Source organism: Epinephelus fuscoguttatus, linkage group LG14 (assembly GCF_011397635.1).
Source record: "Epinephelus fuscoguttatus linkage group LG14, E.fuscoguttatus.final_Chr_v1".
NCBI classification, from domain to species: domain Eukaryota; kingdom Metazoa; phylum Chordata; class Actinopteri; order Perciformes; family Serranidae; genus Epinephelus; species Epinephelus fuscoguttatus.
Window position 1 is genome coordinate 18,047,964 of NC_064765.1, and position 24,119 is coordinate 18,072,082.

General features: G+C 42.0%; 1 protein-coding gene across 5 annotated transcripts in view; it reads right to left on the bottom strand.

The window, feature by feature from the left end:
* Positions 1-9,563: 9,563 nt before the first annotated feature.
* Positions 9,564-24,119, bottom strand: part of rps6ka1 (ribosomal protein S6 kinase a, polypeptide 1) — a 91,320-nt gene continuing 76,764 nt past the window's right edge. For all 5 annotated transcript variants that reach the window (XM_049595403.1, XM_049595402.1, XM_049595405.1 and 2 more), the window contains 15 exons: positions 22,768-22,805; positions 20,502-20,644; positions 20,321-20,391; positions 20,114-20,202; positions 19,945-20,009; positions 19,709-19,811; positions 17,488-17,618; positions 17,008-17,133; positions 15,069-15,158; positions 14,804-14,962; positions 14,519-14,680; positions 14,351-14,427; positions 14,138-14,255; positions 12,983-13,120; positions 9,564-11,537 (listed from right to left, as the gene is read on the bottom strand). In XM_049595403.1, the coding sequence (XP_049451360.1) occupies positions 11,415-11,537; positions 12,983-13,120; positions 14,138-14,255; positions 14,351-14,427; positions 14,519-14,680; positions 14,804-14,962; positions 15,069-15,158; positions 17,008-17,133; positions 17,488-17,618; positions 19,709-19,811; positions 19,945-20,009; positions 20,114-20,202; positions 20,321-20,391; positions 20,502-20,644; positions 22,768-22,805 (1,633 nt within the window). In that variant the 3' untranslated portion in view covers positions 9,564-11,414. The remainder of the gene's footprint in view (positions 11,538-12,982; positions 13,121-14,137; positions 14,256-14,350; positions 14,428-14,518; positions 14,681-14,803; positions 14,963-15,068; positions 15,159-17,007; positions 17,134-17,487; positions 17,619-19,708; positions 19,812-19,944; positions 20,010-20,113; positions 20,203-20,320; positions 20,392-20,501; positions 20,645-22,767; positions 22,806-24,119) is intronic.

Consider the following 24,119-nt stretch of genomic DNA (forward strand, 5'->3'; position numbering starts at 1 on the left):
GAAGTAAGACACAAGATAAGATCTGCATGCACACACACACACACACACACACACACACACACACACACACACACACACACACACACACACAGGCCTACATACACACAATTGGAAAGGGAACACTGGAGCACTAAGCCGTAATGTTTTAAATAACTGCCTTTAGCTAGAGTGAATCAAAACAATGACGCTTTTAGCGGGTCAGAGCTTGTGCTCTACACTCACACACATGCATATTTGAGTGTTCACTTAGCTCTTTGCCTTTATCTCAGGATTGGTATTGCATTAGCAGTAGCACTGATGGCTCTCCCCCTGCTTTTAGCTTTACTGATCCACTGATCCCAAGAGAGAAGAGAGAGAAAGGCAGAACACAAAGCAGGAGAAGCCAGAGGAGGAAGAAGGGAAGGATGTTCTTTATGGAGCTATAGAAAGAATAAATGACAGGAAACCCAGTAGACGCTCTTCAGGTCTTTATCATGCTATTGAAAAAGCCAGGAAAAAAGACCTTTGCAAAAAGATCAGAGTATTAAAGGAGATACAAAGACAGCTGTGTTGCTGTGGAGCAGCAAAACGCTAAGGCAATAGAGCAGCTAAAGGGACAGTTCACCCCCAAATCAAAAATACATTAATCTTAAAAACTGCCTTCTTTTCTGCAGCTTAAATCTCCAACATACAGCAACACACACCCAAAAAAAATCTAGATTAATAAACAGCAGCAGACCACACCCAGATAATCATCCCTTGTTTCACGGATTTCAAAAAAGCATTTGACTTCATTTGGCATTTCGGTTTCTAAAATTATTTGAAAAAAAGTGTAAGGGGGAAAACCTATGAAATAATTAAAACCATGTATACTAATAATTAAGGTTGTGAAAATGATGAAATATGGAAACAGCTTTCTTCCCTCAAAGTAAAGGGGTGAAACAGGGCTGCAGTCTCAACCCCACCCTTGTTTTATTTATATTAATTAATTAGCAAACTCACTGGAACAGTCAAAGATCCCTGGTCTCAGCCTTAATATCCTACTTTTTGCAGATGATCTACTATTGTTCGCTCTGTCTAAGGAAGTATTACAAGAATTATGATCCTCCAGAAACGACCCAGGTGTCAGGGAAACCCAATCAGGTTCCTACTTGGATCCACTGACATAGAACACACACACACACACGCTGAAATCACAAAAATAACCTCAACAGGAAATTTCAATCTGGCTGTTGATGATCTCAGATAGATAAGGGAAGTAGATATTTCTTTTCTGTAAAAAAAAAAAAAAAAAGTCTTCAAACATAGATATACCTGTTAGACTCTGGCTCAAAATATTCCAGTCTATAATTGAACCAACATTATTGTATGGTAGTGTGGGGCCCTTTTGTAAATCAAGACTTTGAAACTGAAGTCCTACACACTGAGATCTGCAAGAATATACTCTGAGTCCACAGGAACACCCCTAACAATGGATGCCGAGCTGAACAAGTGACCCTAATGGCCAGGCTCCACCAGCTGCAAATGTAAGCGTCACGTCAGCGTAGTGTCGCGGCGTATTCATGTGGGCTCCACTGACTGCGTACGGAAGCGTCACATAGAGAAGCCAGCGGGGTTGTTTACCGTTTGCCGAGCCGAGAGGCTGCATGTAGGCTGCATGAAAATGAAAGCATTTTCCACCTAAGTTATTACATATATTTGAGTTATCTACAAGTGTACTATACTGTACTGGATAAACATGGGTAAATGCATGAAAAAAAATCATCACATATCACCTCTGATAATGGTTTATTCATTTAAAAACACACTGTGCTCATTTAGCACACTATTTCATGTAGTTTTTATCTGCTGGAGGGTCGCGTAGGGGAGCGTAGCGCTACAAAAATAGAAGAGCCGCGTAAAATAGAGAGTTGTTGCGCGACAGACAAGGGTTGACGCACCGCTCCCGTGGCCAGTGGAGCCACTGTAATTGATTAACAGGGGGGCGAGCTGCCACGGGACTCGCGCTGCAGACGTGTCGCGCCGCTGACATGCCTAGTGGAGCCCGGCCGTCACACTCTGCCTTTTTATTTACTCCTTCACTTAAAGCTACTCTTACCTTTCTTGCATTTCACACAGCACTTAGAAAAAAATTGAACATCCACAACTCTTGCCTCCCTCCAAAGGCCTACTCCCCCCTCCTCCATTACGTCCTCATTACGTCCAAGATAGATGTAGGATTTGAGAATTTGTAGAAGGTAAGGTAAGTGTAAGGTTACAGTGCTAACATTACATAGTAGCGTTAATGTTACTAGTAAGTGGAAATGCACAAGGAAGATAACGTTAATGTTTCAGAGGCTACGCTACAGTAGGCTAATGTTAGCCATTAGCAACTGAATGCTGTGTTGTCATATTTAACGTTAAATGTTATATTAGAAGCAAACTAAGCATAACGTTACCTGTCCTGCACAGTCAAACACAACCCCAGAGTTTTGAAACTTATCCAGGGTCAGTGATGACTGATGAGTTTTATAATATAACATAAACGCTAATGTTAGATAGTACTGGTGACTGGCAACAAACAAGGAAGATAACACAGAGGCGCAGGCAACGTTAGGCTACAGTAGGCTAACCGTTAGCAACTGTTAGGCAAGCGGTTATGTCAAGTCAGAGGCCTCTACGTGGGGAAGACAGACAGGACGCTTGATTGGTTGGAGTTTTCTTAGAATCATATGAGAATGGTACAATTATGAGTGTTTATCTCTGGTGGAATTCACTTACATTTTAGTGTGCCATCAGCTTATTAATAGCATTTTGAACTAAACAAAGAAAAGCATAAAATATCCAGAAAGGAAAGTGTTGCTTTAAGTTTTTTTTTTCTCCCTCAAAATGTATGTTTACGCATTTGTTGTAATAGATTGTTGTCAATTGTTTTTGAATACTCATTGTCTTAAATTGTAGTTGTGATTTGGTAACACATAAGAAATGTCACGCCAATAAAGCTTACTGAACTGAATCGAATTGAAATAGCACTACAGGTAAGAGGGGAAATATACATTGTAGATTTTAGGGTGAAACGTCTTTTTAAATAAGATCATTATGATTGAATTAAATCTAAAAATATACCAAGTTCATGAAGAAGCTTTGATTTTGAACAGTATTAAACTGTGTACATGAAAGAATGGATACGTTAAACACTACTTCAAGAGACATTAAATGCTGAGTATATTCACTGACATTTGAACAAGGCTAGGCCTTGCTGCACAATTTCCATTGGATTTCTACAGTTGTGCAATATCAACACGCCTGCATGAGTAAGTAAAGATTTTAGGAATCAAGTCAAGATGCTTCAGTGGAGTTTTTTCTTTTTTCAACATGATGCCCATTTTTGGAAGATTCTGGTGGTTGCGCAACATGCTGCAGTTAAAAACCACTCACTCTAAACTAATCCCACATGGTGAGGCCGAGCTGCACACACAGATTGCCATCATCATCATTGGCAAACATCTTGAGCAGCGGGACTTGGCCTGCCTGCGCACACAAAGATGCCTCACCAAAAAGCGTTTTGTCATGACAAAGTCAAACACGTGTAGTTGGACACATTTGCCTACATTTCTGAGCACACACACACACACACACACACACACACACACACACACACACACAGACACACACACACACAACAAGTTGCTCTGTCTCTTCCGTCAGTATGCAGAATTAATTTAAGTCTTTAAATACCTAATCCTTTCAAAATACCATTCTCTCTAACTCCATCTCCATCTACTCCCCTCTCCTCTCTCTTTTTAGCTAAATTTGTGATGAAAGCCTGCTCTCAATCTCCCATACCCCACCCTCTGTTCCAGATTACTTTAATCTGTGTGATATGTGTGTGTGTGTATGTGGTGCATGCGCACGTGGAGTGAGAGCATCTGTGTGCCTTTCCCTTGTTCAGTCTGCTTTGGGATAAAATGACTTATTCAGTGTTTTTAGTTTCCCTCAGCTGTTCATCTTAAGCATCAGAGCTGTGTGGTGTGTGTGTATGTGTGTGTCTACAGGACTGCATGCTTGCAGGGTTGCAACTTGGCAGCAGTTACACTGATAAGATTACATCATCAGTTTGAGTTTGGTAAATAAAGTCTGACCTGCAGAGATGAGGAGGGGACAACAGCTGCAGCTCACATATGTCACTCTGCGCTAACAAATAAACTGGAATGCATTTCTTGTCTGTTAGACTGTCAGAAAGAAAAAACAATTTACTGAGGGTCAGGATTAAAGGTCCAGTGTGTAGGATTTATGGAAATATATTGGCAGATATGGAATATAATTTAGTAAGTATCTTTTTTGTTTAATCACCTGAAAATGAGAAATGTTATATCACCATGTTTTTGCAGAAGCCCGGAATGGATGACCCAAGCGTTCTTTCCAGATAGGGCCATTAGTGTTTATGCGTTGGCCACAGTAGTAGGCAGCACCTTCACGACAAGAGTGTTGGAAAAACACTGATTTTTTTTTTTACGCGAAACTATTGAGCGTTTATACTGGTTTGAATCACGGGGTCCATGTGTTTTGGAGAGAAAGAGACCTAATTCAGCTCCCCACAAACCTATGGCATTTTACATTGTATAAATTAGCCTTGTGGCTAGCAGACTTTTCCTCCACTTATATGAAGCCAGGAACAACAGCAACATTTAACAAAAGGTAACGAAACATGATTTGGCTCCGTTACAACTCACTGACAACTTCACCGACAAAACAACTGTCTAACATGCTAACATTATTAGCACAAACCTATGGCATTTTACATTGTATAAATTAGCCTAGCAATGAGTGGAGATTTCCTCTGCTCATATGAAGCCAGGATAAATCATACACAAGACTTAAAATGCTATTTTGTAGAGGCTTTATTGTCTTCACAATTTACTGTTTCTTATCTGCGAAATAAAAGTAAATAAAATCTTTGTTTCCACTGAGAGAAATGGTTTCAGTTTACAAAAATAGACAGGAGGTCTGCGTCACTGCGACGTGTAGTTGCATTTCCTTGGGGAGGTGTGCGTTAGGCACAGTGTTGATTCGACGCAGAAGTATAAATCCCGCTTAAATCTTCCTGAATCTTACACACTGTTACTTTAAGTTGATTTTATGGAGCCACAGAAGTTATAAATACTGTACAGACTACATAATTTAGAAGGCATTAACGGAACTAAGCTTTTTCATTTTTAGATTTTGCTTTACGTATCTACAAATATACCCATTTTATCACTTCTGGGACTCTATAGCAGCGATGCTCTTGATGTTGTTTGGTAACCTTCATAGCTGGTGCAGCTATTATCGTATATATTGCATGTACCATATACAGTATATATATCACATGCATCTAGTAACATGATGATAGGGACACTAGCATAATGTCCTCCAAATATGCATTGTGCAGCATGTGTTGTATGTAAAGAAGCTTGCACTGTGTTTGTGTATGTGTGCAGGGTGACCGCTGTGCTACCATGTAAACTGTACATTAACCTTGTGGACGTGATGTAAAGAGAGCAGGAGTGAGATTAAGTGTCAATCTTAGGTTTTTGTGCTTGCATGTGCAATTTAACAAAATCACAGGGGATGCTACGAGCAGCACGTCACAGCTATGAGAGAAAAACACAAACAAAAAGAACTGACTGTACTATTCAATTATTCAGCCCTGGACAGTGTCCCATTACAGCTCTGATCAGATTTGCATCCACTCTCACACACACCCACACACTCTCCCATCCTTCGAAGAAAACCCAGCCTCTATTTGAGCAGAGCAGCTTGAGCTGACAGCCGCAGTAAACTGAGGAGACAGGCCCTGGATAAAAACTGCACTACTTTCTTCTCTTCTGAGACAGGAGACAGATGATGGTGATGATGCTAGTTTTCCGCTGATCTGTAATCAATATCAGCAGCCTTGTTCTGCTGCTGCAGGCTGAGTCAGTGGCTCTGTATGTGTGTGTGTGTGTGTGTGTGTGTGTGTGAGTGTGCAAGTGTTTGTGTGTAAAGGAGCAGGAAGTCATTGCAGTGTGACTTACTGGCACAGTGACGTCAAAGCACAGAGAGCAGAACCCAATGGGAGGCTAAAATGTGTGTCAGCGTATGGATAATTTAAGACTGCATCTCTCTCTGACACGACTGTGTATCTTAGCAGCAGAAATCTCATCAGTGAGAGCAAGAGAAACCAGCAGCCCCAAAGTAGTACCGACCGTTACTGTGACTGTTATGTAAGTGAGCGCTGCTGTGCATACAGAGGCTGATGTATGCGGTGATACTGAGACTTGATACTGTTAAACAGAATCTGCTGCAATGGTTCACAGTGTTAGAGTGTTTGCATGCTGGAGGACAGAGAGAGCAGGAGGAGGAGGAGGAGGAGGAGATGGAATAACATGACAGATAAAATGCTCGAGGCAAGGAGAGCCAGATGGAGAGGCGCTGAAGCAGAGTCAGTTCCATGCATATATTGTGAGCTGTTTCCATTGTGCATGACTAAATATAATTTACACACGCACAATTTACATTTAATATGACAAACTGTGCAGCAGTTAAGTGAGGCGGCCGTTTAAAGAGGAAATATTTACATTTTGAATGAGTCAGTTACCACAAGTGGTTGAATAAAGTATTAAGAAGAGTGAGAGGCATCAGTCATGGTCAGTGCTAAGTGCCATAACAGAAAGCATTTAACTATGCAGAGCAGTATTAATTTAACTTTTACTTAAAAGCTTGCACTTTATCTCCCTCCAGTGACCAGCGGTGGAAACACACCAAGCTGTGGAGCCACAGGAAGGCAGGAGCAGGGGGTCAGATAATTAGGTACATAATAGAGATCCAACTCTCAGTGAAATTAACCCCGAGTGTATCTGCAGATACTAGTACTTTGTTTCTCCTTAATCTCAAATATGTGTACTTCACTGCCTGGAACTACTTGGAATATTTTTTTATGTAATGTAATAGGAGGTGAGAGATTGATGTGGCACTTAAAGCTCCTGGCTCAGTAACACGTGGAGCAGCCAGTGGGCATTGTAAGGCTTTCCGTCCGTTGAATTAACACATGGAACTCCTTACCTACAGAACTCAAATTGGATCCTGATTTCGATCACTTTAAACTCAACCTGAAACAGTTTTTAAAGAGGAATCAGTTATGCAGTCATGACTAATTTGATGTTTCCTCTTCTGTGGTGCTAATTATGTGTTGCAGTTTGTGTCTTGTGTTTTATTGTTGTTTGTACTTTGCACTGTTACTGGTGTTCTTGTTGCTGAGTCTTTGGTATCGAAGACCCAGCTAGGGACTGGCATTGCAAATTAGCTTAGGCTATAAATGCTGTGTGTGGCATTTACGTATGCTACAGACTTGTCCCTATACAAATAATCTTTACATAAAAAATGACTGAACATATGTAACTGACAGCTGCTTTTAGAATGGCATTCACAACTGGATCAGAAATGTCATGGTACATACCCAATCGACACAGATACCAATCTGATGTATTGAATTGTGTATCTCAGCTAAATACAAAATCATTTCTTCCTTCTCCTCTTCCAAAATAAAACCTGTTTAACAAGATGAAGTGTCACAGAGCCACAGAACAGACTACAACCTGCCCTTCATCCAGGACATGTCCGGAGTCAGGAAATGGGCAGGACACATCGCTGCAGACCCTTCACACCCTGGACACATTTGGTTCAAATGTCACTTCTCTGTTAGGCACAACTGAATACTGTACGCTAAAACAACCACACACAAGAACAGTTTCTTTCCACAGGCCATCACACGATACACATGTAACATCAGTTACACACTGTCAGATCAATCCTCATGCTACAGCCTTTAACACTAAACATCCAGTGTACCTGTAAATGATACACTTTATAGTTTAAAAAGAGTGTGTTTTTTTTTTACCATGAACATATCATCACAGTATACACTGTCATATCCTGCAACTTCATGTTTATAAAGCGTATATATTCCAGCCAGTAGTGGGGCAATGACTGCTTTGCACAGGTACAAAACCATAAAATTACATAACTTCACTGTTTGACACAATGCTCTATTTTACCTTTCCCACGCAGCTGAAAACAGGTTATAATCCGACTGGGCACATACCTGTTCTCCATCTTGCTGCCTCTTCCCCATCTTGCTGTGTCAGTTTGGGGTAGCCACGTCAGCTCTGCCACAGATACACTTTTATGGCGTCTTCCTGCTGCTTTCATGTTTGGCAATTCTCTCAAAAAGATGCTTGAGGTCATTTTCCCTGGAGATCTAGTACCAGTCCACATTTAATCTGATTATCATTAGAATTATTTTACCAGGGGTTCAGTTTTTAACAATATCCCACGGCTTGTGGGCACCGAAGTGTTTAATCTCAACCTTTTCTTCATAAAACAGACATCCTCATTTGTACTATGCAAGACTCTGGCTACTACGAGCACATAACAACAAAAACCAAATTGAAGTGCAGCTGGGCAGCAGGTGGCGTTAATCATGTGCCATTACTTCCAGTGTTTTTCCAAAGTGGGGGCACTTGACATCATAAGAGTAGAGTATCCCCACATAGCAGCCTCTGCAGCGAAGCACAATCATACATCATACATCATCCAGTATCATTAAAGGTCCAGTGTGTGAATTTTAAGAGGCATCTATGGGCAGAAATGGTACATTGAATTTATGTTTTCATTAGTTTATAATCACCTGAAACAAAGAATTGTTCTTGTTAACTTAGAATGAGCCAGTGTAGCTCCCACAGAGGTCAGAACAGACAAACTAAACACTGGCTCTAGATAGGGTCATTGGCATTTTCACACCGTAGTTCTCCTACACACTGGGCACTCAGGAGAAGTTTCAGTTCTGCAACCTAAAGGCTAGATGCTATTAAAAGGATAACTTCTGCATTTTTCAACCCCCGTTTTTATTTTCCAGTGTAAAGTGATCAAATAGGCTGACGTGAGCAACTATTTTTTAAATGGGTCCTGTATTGAGGGAGCCTGCAGTGTTTCAGAGCTGCAGAACGAGCTGCAATGGAGGCAAATGGGGCAATTGAGCATCGTCACTGTATGTCCATTAAAAGTAGTTATTTTGCCACAGAGCAACTCAGATTGTTATTCTAAGTGTCTGAAGTGTCTCTTTACTTTTCACTTGATCTGGTTTGTTCCTTATTGAGTCAAAGGCATTGTTGCGTTCACATGAAATCAGGTAGACGGCAGATTGAAAACAGCTTTTGACGACATGAGAAAAACACAACAGTCCACCGGAACAGCAGGACAGTAGGACAAAACATGCATGACAATACATTGCAATACTGATGTTGTATTGTTTACAAAAAATGGAATAAAATATTCATTCATTCATACATTCTCTGTAACTGCTTATCCTATTAGGGGTCTTAAGGGTGTTGGAGCCTATCCCAGCTGAGATTGGGCGAGAGGTGGGGTACACCCTAGACAGGTCGTCAGACTATCACAGGGCTGACACATAGAGACAGACATTGACACTCACATTCACACCTACGGGCAATTTAGAGTCACCTGTTAACCAAATAACAAATGCTAAATCACTTTAGGGTAAAACTAAAACAGAACAAGAGAGACACTTTTTGTCGTAGCAACTGAATTTTTAATATTTGTAAGATATAAAAATCTTCATCTTTATCATACAATAACATCTTACCATAAATTTAGTCAAAGGAGGGAGAGTTTTGCCATCAAACAAGAATTAGAATATAACTTTGATCCCTTTTGAGGTAAGACAGCTGGTTCATTGATTATTTAGCCACACAGGTCTTCCCTTCTACACGCGTACAGGCCGTTTGGTTTGTTTATCATGTGTTATCCATGTAAGACATTCTGCCTCACCTGTAGGCCCAGGCACCGAGCTGAAAGCAGGACCTATCCTGTGAAGCTACTTACAATGACACACACTCACTCTTCTTCAGGATGTCTCTAATAGAGGTCCAATAAAATGAAAACAAGATATATAGTCAACAGAGTCAATGGAATGATTTAAATACCACGTATGAAAGAGTTAAACACGAGACTGCTGAGGGTCTGTGTGATATTAACAACCAGTGATCTGACAGTTTTTAAAGGGGGAGAGAGGCTGTGTTGGAGTGCTTCAAATACAGACACAGTTAGCCAAGCTCCTCCCTTTCACATCCCGAAACAGAAGGAGAGACCTGTACGGCATTAAAGTCCACAGACTGTGATGTGCTCAGCATGTCTTTCACTATTTTTAATCACCACGTTCTTTGGACAAAAAGAAAAAACAAAACGATCAACAACGAAAGCAGCCAACACAGGAAACAGCATTCAATATGCATTATCCAAGAAACACAGTGGAAAAGAAAATGAGAAAACAAAGCAAATATAGAATTTTAACATGCCACATTGTTCCTTGGGCAAGTTTTCTTTCACAGAAAGCCACCTATTTTACTAGTTTTTGTAGTAATAAAAATAATAGACATCTCAAATGGTTGCCAGCAGGTTGACCAAGCAGAGAAAAGGGAGCAGAGAGAAACAAGGAAGCCACATGACATCATCACGTCACCGGACCATGCACATGACCCTGCAGCATCCCGCAAGACAGCGCACACACACACACACACACTGCAAGTCATGCAACTCACACACACACACACACACACACACACACACACGCAAACACACACACACACACACACACGCTCACACTCTCTGTAAAACAAAACACAAGCATAGAGTGACATTAACCAAAACATCAGCATTTGACATTTCCCAGAATCCACGTGTCCTGGCTGTACCGAAGCCAAGGAGGCATTTATGGCAGAAATGTTTAATATTTATGTTAATAATGCTCTTTCAAAAAAACACTGAACAGCAGTTGGACAGTACTCTGTTGTTGTGCTGTCGGCACAGGTTGATTTTGGCAGCACACCCGGTAATATAAAGCTCATCAACTTTACAAAAAGAACAAGAAGACGGACAACGAAACAGGCAGATGGACAGGCGTGCAGCAAGCTGGATGACAACCAATCACAGCAATGATGAGGAGAGAAAACTGTCATTGTCACAATCGAAAAACATGGCTGCATTGACTCTGTGGCTGGTCATGCACGAACACACTCATTCACACACACACACACACACACACACACACACACACACAGCACTAATACATCTGCCAAAAACCTGCAGCCATTTTTTTTTTTTGCCCTCATCGCCCCCCAGCTATCTTCACGATCTTTTGCTAGTCCAAGGGGACTGGCAGACAGCAGCTGACGAGCCCGAACAAGGAGGATGATAGCAGACAACTGATGTCACAAGATGGGGGCAGGACCACAGTCAGTGTTCCTTGGCTGGTAGAGGCGGGTGGACACTTGAGTCCCCGTGCAAGCTGACTGGGTGGTTGGAGCCAGGAGGTGCGGTTTTGGTCAGTCTCCAGTGAGCCGAGCGGTTGTTTTGAGTCTCTACAGGGAGGTGGAGGGAAGCTTCTTGACGCGCCTCTGAGCTAGGAAGGAGCTTTCAATTGGCTTTAGCTCTGGGGTTGGTTGGGAGTTCTTCAGGGCAGAGTAGGTGGCTGCCATCGCACCCTGTGCAGAAAAAGTAGTATGGTGATTGTAGCTCAAATAACCAACTATCCAAGATGTGGGTTTGAAAAAGAAAGCCACTCAACAGCAATTACAGTCATTTTAAAGGAATACCTAACCCCCCCAAATGACCATTTGTATATCAATTAAGTGGGATTTACACTTCTGTAATGAATGAACACTGTACCTACAGCGTAGGCTCTGCGTCAATGTTGAGCCTATGCCATAGCCTGACGTGCACCTCCCCAGAAATATAACTGCATGTAGTGGTGACGAAGACCTGCTTCCTACGTTGCCTCTACAAACGCCTACAAAACAAAGCTTTTATTTACTTTAATTTCACAGATAAGAAACAATAAATTGTAAAGACAATAAAGCCTCCACAAAAATAGCATTTTATGTCTATGTGTGATTTATCCTGGCTTCATATGAGCAGAGGAAATCTCTGTGAGTCGCTAGGCTAATTTATACAATGTAAAATGCCATAGGCTTGTGCTAATAAAATTAGCATGTTATATTTGTTTGGAAAACGTGTTTAGTAAAAGACAGTTGTTTTGTCGGTGAACCTTGTGAGTTGAACTGGCGCCTAATTTTGTAACATTACCTTTGTTAAATGTTGCTGTTGTTCCTGGCTTCATATAAGTAGAGGAAAAGTCTGCTAGCCACGAGGCTAATTTATACAATGTAAAATGCCACAGACTCGTGCTAATAATGTTAGCATGTTGTATTTGTGGGAAAAATGTGTCCAGATAAAGACAAGTGTTGTGTCTGTGAATGCTGCGAGTTATAAGCTGAAGCTGATTTGTGTATTTGTGTTTAAAACTGTTGCTAAGCCATGTTAAATGTGTGTTTTGGGTGTGTTTTGAATCAACTAAAGTTTACAGCACTTCAAAGAATCCCCACCACCGACCAGTGCTTCAGAGGTGTAACTGCAGAGTGACACTGACACACCATGGCACAAGTATAAATGCTCACATAGGCGTAGGCCACATGTGTAGGCTACGGCATAGGGTCTGCATAGAGCTGATGCACAAATATAAATCCTGCTTTACTCACTTTGTGTCCCCTTAAATTAGTTCAGAAAACGTTTTTCTTGCATGTTGTCTGCTTTTGTTAATGGAGTCTGGTTTTGAAAAAAACATGGATCAATTTTAGTTCAGTTCCCTGTTGGAGAAGATGATCAATTAGGAAAGTACTGAGCATTCGCCTGGACAAATGAGACTTGAATTATACAACACAAGTTCGTAAAAAAGATGTTTTGTTATAGTTTTGCCTTTGTTAAACGTGGACCCCGATAATTTTAATTCATCAAGAATTTTCGAAATTTCTTGATTCTTCAGTCATCCGCAGGCATTGTGAGAAAAGTTTTCTTCAGAAATTAAGTGTAACATTGAGGTGAGTAACTTGATATAGTCATTTTGGGGAAGTATTCCTTTCATATCTGTTACCTTGACCAGTTTGGGGTCCTGGTGTGGGAGCTGGCTGTTGGGTAGCTTGTCTCTCTGGACAATCCAGGGATGTTTGAGGACCTGCTTAGCAGTCAGTCTCTGATGGGGGTCCACATGAAGCATCTTGGACACAAGTTCCTAAAAGAAGCACACAATAAATATGAAATTGTGACAGAAGGAAACTTGAGTTATCTATGAGGAACATGAGCAAAAGAGATATCAGTCCAGGGGCGAAACTTGCTCATGTGCTGGCTTGGCTGACTTGGCACGCCAGCCGAGTGCTGCACTTAAAGGTGTGTCTTTAACTGATAACGAGCTTGTCTTGAGCGTGAGCAAAGAAGTCTACCTGTTGGTGCTGAGCTGTTTACAGAGGTGCAGTAAGAGCCTGTTGTTTACAGCTCTACATCGAACATCTCACTGTGGCTGTTCCTGCTTTTACTCTTCCTCCCTGCCATATTATTAGACTCTCCTTTATTGAAGAAAAGCTGCTAACAAAGTGCTGCTGACTCAGTGGAAAACATTTCATTTCCTATGTATTCTTCACAATAAATGTCCCTGTTATTTTGTTATGTAAAAGCTTTTATTGTGAAGCTGCAAAATAAGGAAATGATGGTTTTCATTAGAAGGAACTTCACAAGATGCTGATAAAACAGCATGCAGGAGAGAAACTAAACTTCAAACCAGAGATTCAGTTAAAAGCTACAAACACAAACAGAAACACCTGTTTCAGGGGGAGAAGGGGGGTCATCAGGGGTTGGCTGTGGTTGGCGAGACGTCACCATTACCCACTTGTGGATGGCTGGCCAGCTTTTGGCCCTACCCCAGAAAAGGTCTATTTCTGGTGCAGCTTGGAGTGGCACAGTGTGCCTTAACTGATAATTGAAAAATAAATTGGTGCAGCATGGTTTGACTTGGTGCGACCGAAAGTGGTAATGGAAAAGGGTATTAACTGCTTTGAATGAGAGCAGGAGAGTTTAAAGGGGGACTGGGAGCTTGATGGGGTGCTGTTTCTATGTGGTTCTAGTGTGCACAGTTACTCTTGTTTTGTTTCTATATATATATAACATTGTTTTTTGTTTTTGCACTGAGAAACTGAAGGGGACATGTCTTCTCTTCCCCTAGAATAAATCACACCCCTGTGCCAGTCAGGTCTACCTTGGCAGCCTCAGACACAGTGTCCCAGTTGCCACCAGTCAGACTAAAGTGACCATTGCCTATCCTGTTCAGGATCTCATTCGGAGTGTCCTCAGGTCCGTTGGCAAATGGAGTAAAACTGGTGGAGGGAAAAGAGACAGATCACAGAGTGAGTATGAGGAGCAGCGAGAAAGAAAAAACTGCCAAGAAAAAGGTTTAAGAGTTGGTATTCACCCAGCCAGCATGGTGTACAGTAAGACTCCCAGACTCCAAATGTCACATCCTTCATCATAGCCCTGACGCTTCAACACCTATAATGAGGTTCACATTTAATGCAACAGTCTAACACTGTGAAGTTTCAACAGCATTCAAGGAATGAGACTGACAAGTGACTCGGCTCACCTCAGGAGCTACAAAGTTAGCGGTGTAGCACGGGGTCATCAGCAGGCCGTTGTTGGCACGCAGTTGCTTAGCAAAGCCAAAGTCGCAGATCCTGATAGACTCTGGATTCCCTGATTCATCAACGTAGAGGATGTTGCTGGGCTTCAGGTCTCTGTGCACCACCTGGAGGACGGAACAAAAGGGAGGGAGTGATACAGACAGAAGAGAGGGGTTGGTTTGAGCTTCATGCAGATGTTTGTGTCCCCAGAAGACACTGGCACCATAAGTGTTTCTAAGTGTCCTCACCCCCTGTGAGTGCAGGTACTCTACAGTCTTGGTGATGGTGTGAAGCACAGCGCTGGCCTCCCTCTCTGAAAAAAACTTCTGTTTAAGGATCCGATCCAGCAGCTCTCCTCCACGCATCAGCTCCGTCACCATGAACACCTGCTTACCATTGTCGTACACCTGAGACAGAAACACACACATTATCATATCACCAGCTGTGACATTCAGCACACTTACCGCCCGAGGCAAACACTAGTGTGATATCAGTGCATGCTATTATACTCACATCCTTCAGTGTTATGATGTTGGGGTGTTGTCCATATCTAAGCAGAATCTCAATCTCCTCTGAGGGGTCTGTGCTGGTCTTGTCAATCATCTGTCAAACACAAAAACAGAGATGAAAAGTTAATATTTCAAGACTTAAAAATATACATTTTCCTTTTTACCTGTAGCGCTGTAAATCAGTCTAGATTGTTTCGGTGCGAGTTGCCGTGAACTTGAGATATCGGCCGTAGAGATGTCTACCTTCTCTCAAATATAATAGATGTAGATGGCACTCTGTTTGTGGTGCTCAAAGCGCCAAAAAAATACATTTGAAAAACTTAACAGCAATGTCTCTTTCCAGAAATCATGACCTGGTTACTCAAGATAATCCACAGACCTTGTTGTGAGCAGTTTCATGTCAGAACTATTTACTTTCTACCAAACTACACCCATCAACTGTTTCACCATACCGAAGGAAGCGTGCATCTACTACTAGCTCACCTAGCACCACTGAGCTAGCTAAAGGCTAGTTCACATTACATGAATTTCACCCTGATTTTGCGTCGTGGAGACTATCGAAATCTTTTGAGTGTTCATACCTGGCGACATGTGTTTCTGTCAGCGGGAGTCTCACCAACTGCGTTACGACCTGTGTGCACACCACAAGATTTCTCCACCGAGCCCTCACCAACAGAGCCCCAGATAAGGCGGTGACGTCGCCAAACTACGTTTTTTAACTTGGACACAACACATGGTAAAGTCATGGATATTCTGCCCAGTGTTGAATCAGATCTGCTTCCAGGGCCGCGGTCCCCGTGATCCTGTGGACGCAGCCATTGTTGTTGTTGCTTGCTGGCTTGTCAGTGTTGCCAGATCTTGGGAGAGAAACAAGCAACCAGGGATATGGAAACAAGCCCAAAAGAAGCGACGGATATATATAGAGAAAGGCGGCTTTTAGAGAACAAGCCCAAATAAGCAACTCCACTTTAGAAACAAGCCCAGCAACTACCAATATTTGTAAGCGACTTTACAAAAAAACAAGCCCAAAGTCGCAGCTAATAAGCGGGCCTGGCAACCCTGTTGCCAGCTTGTCCTCACATTTCTTCCGTCCTCCTGCGTGCTGTCGTGTCAGACTTCTCCAGTTTTCTAGCCAGATATCCAGTCTCAGTCGCAGACAAGGGGGCGACTTGCTCATAGGCTCGTTCACACGAGGACTCGTCGTGGCAGACTATCTGCCGACTCACCACTGACCCAAGGTGGCTCTCAAGATCCTCTGCGACATCAAAATCACGGTGAAAATTGTGTAATGTGAACTAGCCTTAAACCGTTACAGCTCAGCTGAAGACGATGGCATTAATATTTGCTTCTTGCGCTATCACAAGCACAAGCCTCTTATCCGTGAGTAGATGCACGCTTCCTTCTGCACGGTGACTGACGTATGACTGTTATTTCATCAGACCATATCAAATCTGCATGGGAGGCAGATCTGGTGTAGAGTTCACTGAGGAGGTGTGGAATGAGAGGATGAAGAGGATCCATCTAAGCTCAAATAATGCTAGACTGCAGTTGATTCAGTTTTAAGTCATGCATAGATAACATTACTCCACAGAAAAGATCAACAAAATGTATCCTATTCTTGTTTGTTTTTTGGGTGGGTTTTTTGTATGTGGGTCTAGTATTCTGTTCGTCTGTTTTTTTATATGTAATATTTTTTTGAGATGTAAATTTAATATAAAATATGGAAAAAAAGCATCACAGGCAGAGCACTATCTAGTTCCATTATCTTTGAGAGAAGGCAGACATTACAACAGCTGATATCTCCAACACTTGGCAACTCACACCAAAACAATCTAGACTGATGAAAAGTACCACAGGTATGAGGGAAAGTGTGTATTTTTGACTTTGGGTTTAACCATCCCATTATGTGGTATCAAGTCATATGTCTGTATGCATGTTCATACCTTGACAGCGTATTCTGTGTTGGTGGCTTTGTGGACGCATCGTTTACAGACAGAGAAGGAGCCCATGCCGATGTCTTCCTTCAGTATGTAGCCGTCGCTGAACAGCAGGTTCTTCCCATGTAACTGCTGCAGAGGGATGTCAGTGGTTCTCCAAAGGGAACTGAATCTACTTTTTCTTTTTCTCCTGCTCGTTGTAAAACTGTCTCTCTCAATCTAGCACACAGAGCTAATTACTGTTCCTGTCAGGCATGAAAAGAGGGTCTGAAGGCACCTCTGTTAATCCATTTCATTCCCTTTTGTCTATGTCTACTTTGCACATCTGTCTTTTCCCCTTCTTTCTTTAGATAGCTGTGTAGTCAGTGATAACACAAGACTGAAAAAGGGAGGAAATCACTAGACTTTTAAGCTTGTTTGAAAGTGGATCTCCTGGTAGCTAGTTCAAATGAAAAGAAACACACAAAAGCAACAACTTATTCTGACCTGGACCACTGGGTGCGGCGGGGGCTTGACCTTCTCCACTGAACCTTCCTCCTCCAACAGAGTTGACGCAATAAAGCTGAAGCCTCTGAAGAGCTGGTGAGCTCCAGCACTGGGGGGCACGCCGGGGGAGTCTGGAAGATAGTGAGGAAAGTCAAGTATTAAAAAAAGTTATAGTTATATGCACTGGAAGTGATGTTATAGAGATGTACGTATTCAAATGTGCGAATTGCAATAAACCCCGCTTTCAAGCTTATGTATGTTTAATGAGCACTGCTATAATAAAGGGTTATTGCATCTTAGTGCTGCCGTAGTCACACTGGTGTCTCCTTTAAATTAAAAAACGTCTGCTATTGATTTTTTTTAAGCTGAGAGAGGACAAATATAATACTTCCACTGAACTGCTTTCAGGAAGGAAATAGACATGGAGTCGGTTAATGCTGGCCTAACACCAAACAACTTTTCAAGAGATCTCACTGTTGCAGACAATGAGTTTTACCTCAGTTGGTGCACGCTCCAGTGATCTAGAGTGCTTGGTTTAAGATGGTCATAAAACTCCAAACTGTCTTAAGTCAGTCTTTTTCTCATCTTGCTTTTCTGACAAAATCAAACATGTTCAATATTATCGTACATTTTTTTACTTAGCTCATGCAAGTACTCAAGTTCAATGATGTGAATATATTCAACAACCAATAGCTGCGCTCTCTCCAGCACCACACAAGAAGCAAATGGGTATACATTAAACATGTGGGGGACTCAAGGAGGTGAACATGTCTTGGTTCTCCTGTACTGTGGAAATGGAGGAGAGCTCAGATGACAAATTCAAAAGGTAAAGTTTGTATGCAAATACAGTTATTTGTATGGAATATATTGATGCCGAGTGAATATCTGGAGTTATGGGTCTTTGTGGACTAAGGCTGCAACTAATGATTATTTTCACTGTTGACTAATCCGTCGATCATTTCGTCGATTAGTCGACCGATCATTTTATCGTAAAATGTGTTAAAATGTTGAAAAATGTCGGCCTGTCTCTCCCAAACCCCAAAATTATGTCATCTAATGTCTTGTTTCGTACTCACGCTAAAGGGTTTTAGTTCACCGTCATGGGAGAGTGTGTCAAGCTGCCAATATTTGAACATAAGAAGCTGCAACAAGAGAATTTTGGGGTACTTTTATAGTACTTTTCTATGAAAAATGACTCAAACCGATTAGTCGACTACTAAAACAGTCACCGATTATTTTAATAGTTGATTAGTCATCAATTAGTCAACTAATCGTTGCAGCCCTATTGTGGACACGTAAGGAATTGTTAGTACATCACATTTCTTACAGGGAGTTTGGTGTAATACTTTCCACCAGGAGCAGGATGGGAGATAATCTTGAGAAATGTAGTTATAGTCCTGCAAATCATGACCCTGTAAGATCCCCAGTCTTTAAAAATCTCATAGCCTGTGATTAAAAACTAACATTGTCTTTGAGGGTGCTTTCAGACCTAGAGTCGTCTTGCTTTGGTCCAAATCAGGGACTAATTTTGTTACAAAATTGCATAACTGCCTAGAGTTGGTTCGTGTTCTCACGACAGCTGCCGTGAGAACACAAACCAACTCTAGGCAACTCTAGCCAACTCTAGACAAGCTTGTAAATTTACAAGCAGACCAGAACAAATGCCTGCGCGAGAAAGCTGCTCTTGATTGGTCAGAATTTCCATGTGGGAAAAATCCAGGAAGACAAAACATTGAAGAAGAGTACTGTCACAATGGAGGGGACAACTACGCAGGTTGATTTTAGCGCTGCTCATCGTGGACTATATTGCTGTCATTGTTCATTTTAGTCAAACCATACAGTTTGAAAACGAGGCACGGCTCCAACTAGAAAACAATGTTTTGATGCATTGGATGTGCTGAATGTGCATATTAAGGCAGTACAGGAGGAGGTGCACATTAATAACCCTCCAGGACTGTAACATGCTCATGTTTAACCCAAACAATGTGTCATGTGACTGCAGTTGGTTCAGATCGAGGTCGGAACACGTTCTCACCACAAACAAACACCAGAGTTCGTTTGTAACCAGACCGAGACCACTTTTTCAAAAAGGTCTGGGCGTGGTTGTTTTGGTGCGCACTCGAGTGCGATTGCTGTGTTCACACCTGCCCAAACGAACCGCACCCTTTTCAGAGTCTTGTCACATTTGGTAGGCATAACAGTAAACATGCAGCTCTCTGACCTTTAGGAGTGCGGGAGGTGAACTCTGAGTCAAAGTAGAAGGTGTCATCTGGTCGAGCCACCGCCGGTTTGAACGGAGGTTTTACTTCTCTTCTGAAGAGTTTCTAAAAGGAAAAAGAACTTTCAATCACAGCACATAGTTTAAGGTTTTCCTCCCACAAAGATCAGTGGTTGCTCTAAATGAAAATTCTCTGCATTTTTTACTGCGCATATATTAAAATATCCTCAGACACTCACATTCCAGTCTATGGTGGAGAAGAAACCATGCCGTTTGATCTCCTCTGCACCATCAGCACCAGACCCTGTAAAGAAACAACAGTAAAATCTCAACCAGAGACACATATATGAAGATACACAGCCTTTATGTTGCCTTTGGTGAACATAATATTCATGAGTTGATACTAACCCAGTCTGTTGGCGGGGTTCCTCTTGAACAAAGCCCTGAGCAGAGACTGGGCCTCTGCACTCAGGAACTGAGGCATTCCCAGACGTGCCCTGCAGGGAGAGACAGACGGCGCGCAGCTCAAATTATTTCACCGGATATCAAGAGAGGCATTTTCAAAAGCAACAGTATGTGACTACTGGCTTCTGTGTCAGATTGCTGAATACTCACTTCAGAATCAGGTTCATAGTTTCCTTGCGGTCCTTCCCTTGAAACGGCAGCGCTCCAGTCAACATCTCAAACTGGGAGACAGAGCATATAACTGTCATCTACATGTACGCTCATAGACACAAGTGCAGTAGAACATTAGAGTTTTACATGAGAATGAAGGCTTTAAAATGATCCAGCTCACCATCAGTACTCCAAATGACCACCAGTCGGCACTGTGGTCGTGTCCCTGCCTGTTCACAACTTCTGGTGCCATGTACTCAACAGTACCACAGAAGGAATAAGCTTTCTTCTCATGATCGATGGCTTCTTTACACAAACCGAAATCTGGAAAACACACCACAGGACACAGTCAGCTCATCACTACCCAGCATCGGAGTGCAGCACCCTACTGTAATGTGTTATTCTAAATGATATACACAAAATCTAATATGACTAATGTGCATCTTTGGTCACTTATTTTACAGCACTTCAGTGTTGACATGATAATGTAACGTCTAACTTTGATGCAATACCTTGAAACATATTGAAATTTTGTACCATTTTCGATACGGTGGGGAAAATTGACCTTGCAGGCATACAAGTCAAAATGTTTATTAAAAGATAAATACAACAAGACATGATGGCGACCACTTTTCTTGGTTAGTAGCAGAGAAAAGCAGAATGACTGTAGCAAACATATCGCCACTGCAGAGGATGAGTACTGAAACTGTTTCAGATATTCAAAATATTCGTATGTATCAATAAACTGACAACACTAGAGCACTTTTAATTTTGTCTTAAAGGGATAGTGCACCCAAAAATGAAAATTCAGCCATTATCTACTGACCCATATGCCGAGGGAGGGTCAGGTGAAGTTTCCTCACCTCACATCACTTACGGAGATCCAAGGGGAGAGGGGGTAGCAACACAACTCCACCTAATGGAGGTTTACGGCGCCCCAGATTCAAACGTCCAAAAACACATAATTGAAACCATTTGAACTCTGTTTTTAGCCTCATTGTAGCCTAACTGCCTCTCTGTACCCAGCAAAAGCGAAAAGCACGTGAACACACATGAACGCAGTGCCCATGTCTCACGGTCTCACGCACACGTGAGTGTGGTGCACAGAGAGGCAGTTAGAGCTACAGGCTACAATGAGGCTAAAAACAGAGTTCAAATGACGTTTTTCCAAACAACTTTTTATGTCGGGGCTTCAGGACACTTGGATCACTACAGACGAGCAGTATGGAGATATTTTATGGTTTCAATTATGTGTTTTTGGACGTTTGAATGTAGTTGAGTTGTGTTGCTACCCACTCTCCCCTGGGATCTCTTTTCAGGGCTCTAAAACTTCACTTGAGCCTCCCTTGGCATATGGGTGAGTAGATAATGGCTGAATTTTCATTTTTTGGTGCACTATCCTTTTAAGCATCACTCATTTATTTTCCGCAACCGCTTATCCTGTTAGGGGTCGTGGAGGGCTGGAGCCTATCCCAGCTGACATTGGGTGAGAGGTGGAGTACACCCTGGACAGGTCACCAGACTATCACACGGCTGACACATAGAGACAGACAACCATTCACACTCACATTCACACCTACGGCCAAGTTAGAGTCACCAATTAACCTGCATGTCTTTGGAGTGTGGGAGGAAGCCGGAGTACCTGGAGAAAACCCACATTGACGCGGGGAGACATGCAAACTCACACCCCGGGGTTCTAAACCTCCACCCACGGTTCAAAGCAGGAATCCTCTTGCTGTCAGGTGACAATGCTAACCACTGTTTTCCTCTGTGCATTATTTTGCATCTACACAATTTAATGTTAACTATTGTTCACATATTTTATTTTGCTCTTTATGTTAAATTGGGAATGTGCAGGTAATGAGAGTTATGTTTGGCAGAGTGATATATATAAGGTGAGATGCCACTATTGTTGTCGATGATCAGTTGTCCTACACTCTTTTTTCGGACATTAAAGTGGATCAAGTTACACAGAGAAGCTGTCCCCATGCTCTTACTTCACCCACAGCCTCACCCTGTGACAGTTACTTCAGTAACTAGTAAGTTTATAGGTAAGACAGGAGAGAGAGAAACCTGCCTCTCAATCTAATAAACACTATTTCATAGCACTTCCTTCTGGTCCATTTCTCCCTCAGTGTGACTTCTTATAATTGCCTCTCTATAACCTGCAATGGTCACCTTCGGTTCAATGGTAGCAGGACCTAGGAGTAAATAAGTGGTGTGATTATGGATGACGATAGAGGTAGACCGAGAAGATAAAGCGTAATAATTAACTTGTACAGGCCCATATGCATGAGGATATCTGGAGTCAGCGAGATAAGGCTGTCACACCACTGTGAGTAATGAAGGTCATCGAGGTAGAGGAGAGGAAAGTGTGTGGGTGTGATTGTGTTTGTGTGCGTCCCTGATAGAGAGACTGGGTGTGAAGGAAGAAGTAGGATGCTCACCTGTGAGTTTGATATGTCCCTCTTCATCCAGGAGAATGCTTTAAGAAAGAAACATCAAATTAATTCACTCATTAAGACATGTCGTACCGCACATTCTGCTGGAGTTTGCAATATAATAATAACCTTTACAATATAATAACCTTCACTAGCAGCACTGCACACTATGAGCGAGGGGGTACTGCAGAGGCTGAAGAATGTATATCAACAACCGATGGCAGTAATGCACCATAAAAAGTAGCCACGTCCCAATTAAAATGCGGAAGACAGCTGATGTAAACAAGACAGGGTTCAAAACTTGAAAAGGTTTCGCGAATGTTTAATGAGGCAGGTTTGCAGTCAAAATGTTTGTTCAGCCTGAGGGACACACACGAGGCGTTTTGGTGAGGAATGAGAATTGTTCAAAGTGCAAATTGAAAACTCCACTGGGTCCCTTTAAAGTTCAATACAATGGAATAACTTGTACAATAGCAATGTTTTGTTTTAATTCCAAGCGCTGAATAGAAATGGATTTGCCACAGCCATCTGGGACACCACAAACAAACACAACGCAGCCTACAACTGAGGGCTGCAGTCTGGAAACATGGACAATTAGAAAGCAGAAGCCTACAATGTAAGAAGAGCAGTCAAGGAAACAATAAGGAGCTTACTGCAATGCACAGTTCGGAGGAGGTGATTGGACTGCCTTGTGTAAAACCATGTGACAAATAAACTGTTTGACTGATTAAAAACCTCATCACTGTTAGGCGTGGGGAAAAAATCGATACAGCATGGTATCGTGATATTTTGCGTGGCAATATTGTATCGATACACAGACGCTAAATATCGATCTTTTACACTATACATTTTTGCAAATACACATTTTGATACAACTTTTTGTACTAGAATAATAAAATCAATTGCTTATTTGGTCCACTAGATGGTGCTGGTGAGGTCAGCAGAGGTCTCAGTCAGCGGCAATTGGCAGGAAGTTCATTAAAAAAAAAGATGGAGCCACTGGAGAAACAAATTAGAAATGCACAGTCGGTATTTAAATCAAACATCCGGACTTTTTAACTAACTTTTTAACTTTTTATTTTGGATTTTTTTAACATGGAAGAAAAGAAGGACTTGGATATGACACATGCGATTTGCAAGCGGTGTCATATGAGAATAAAATACTCGATGAACATGAGGGCTCACCTCACACGCCACCATCCAGAGATAGCGTTAGCTGCTGACGGCCAAGCTGACACTAAACTCCCTCTGCCGAAAAAACCAACCGACACTGGACACACTTAGCTTGACAAAACTAACGTTACCTTCCAACAGTCCATCACCTACTTCCTGTGCAAAGATCTGCGTCTATACTGTGT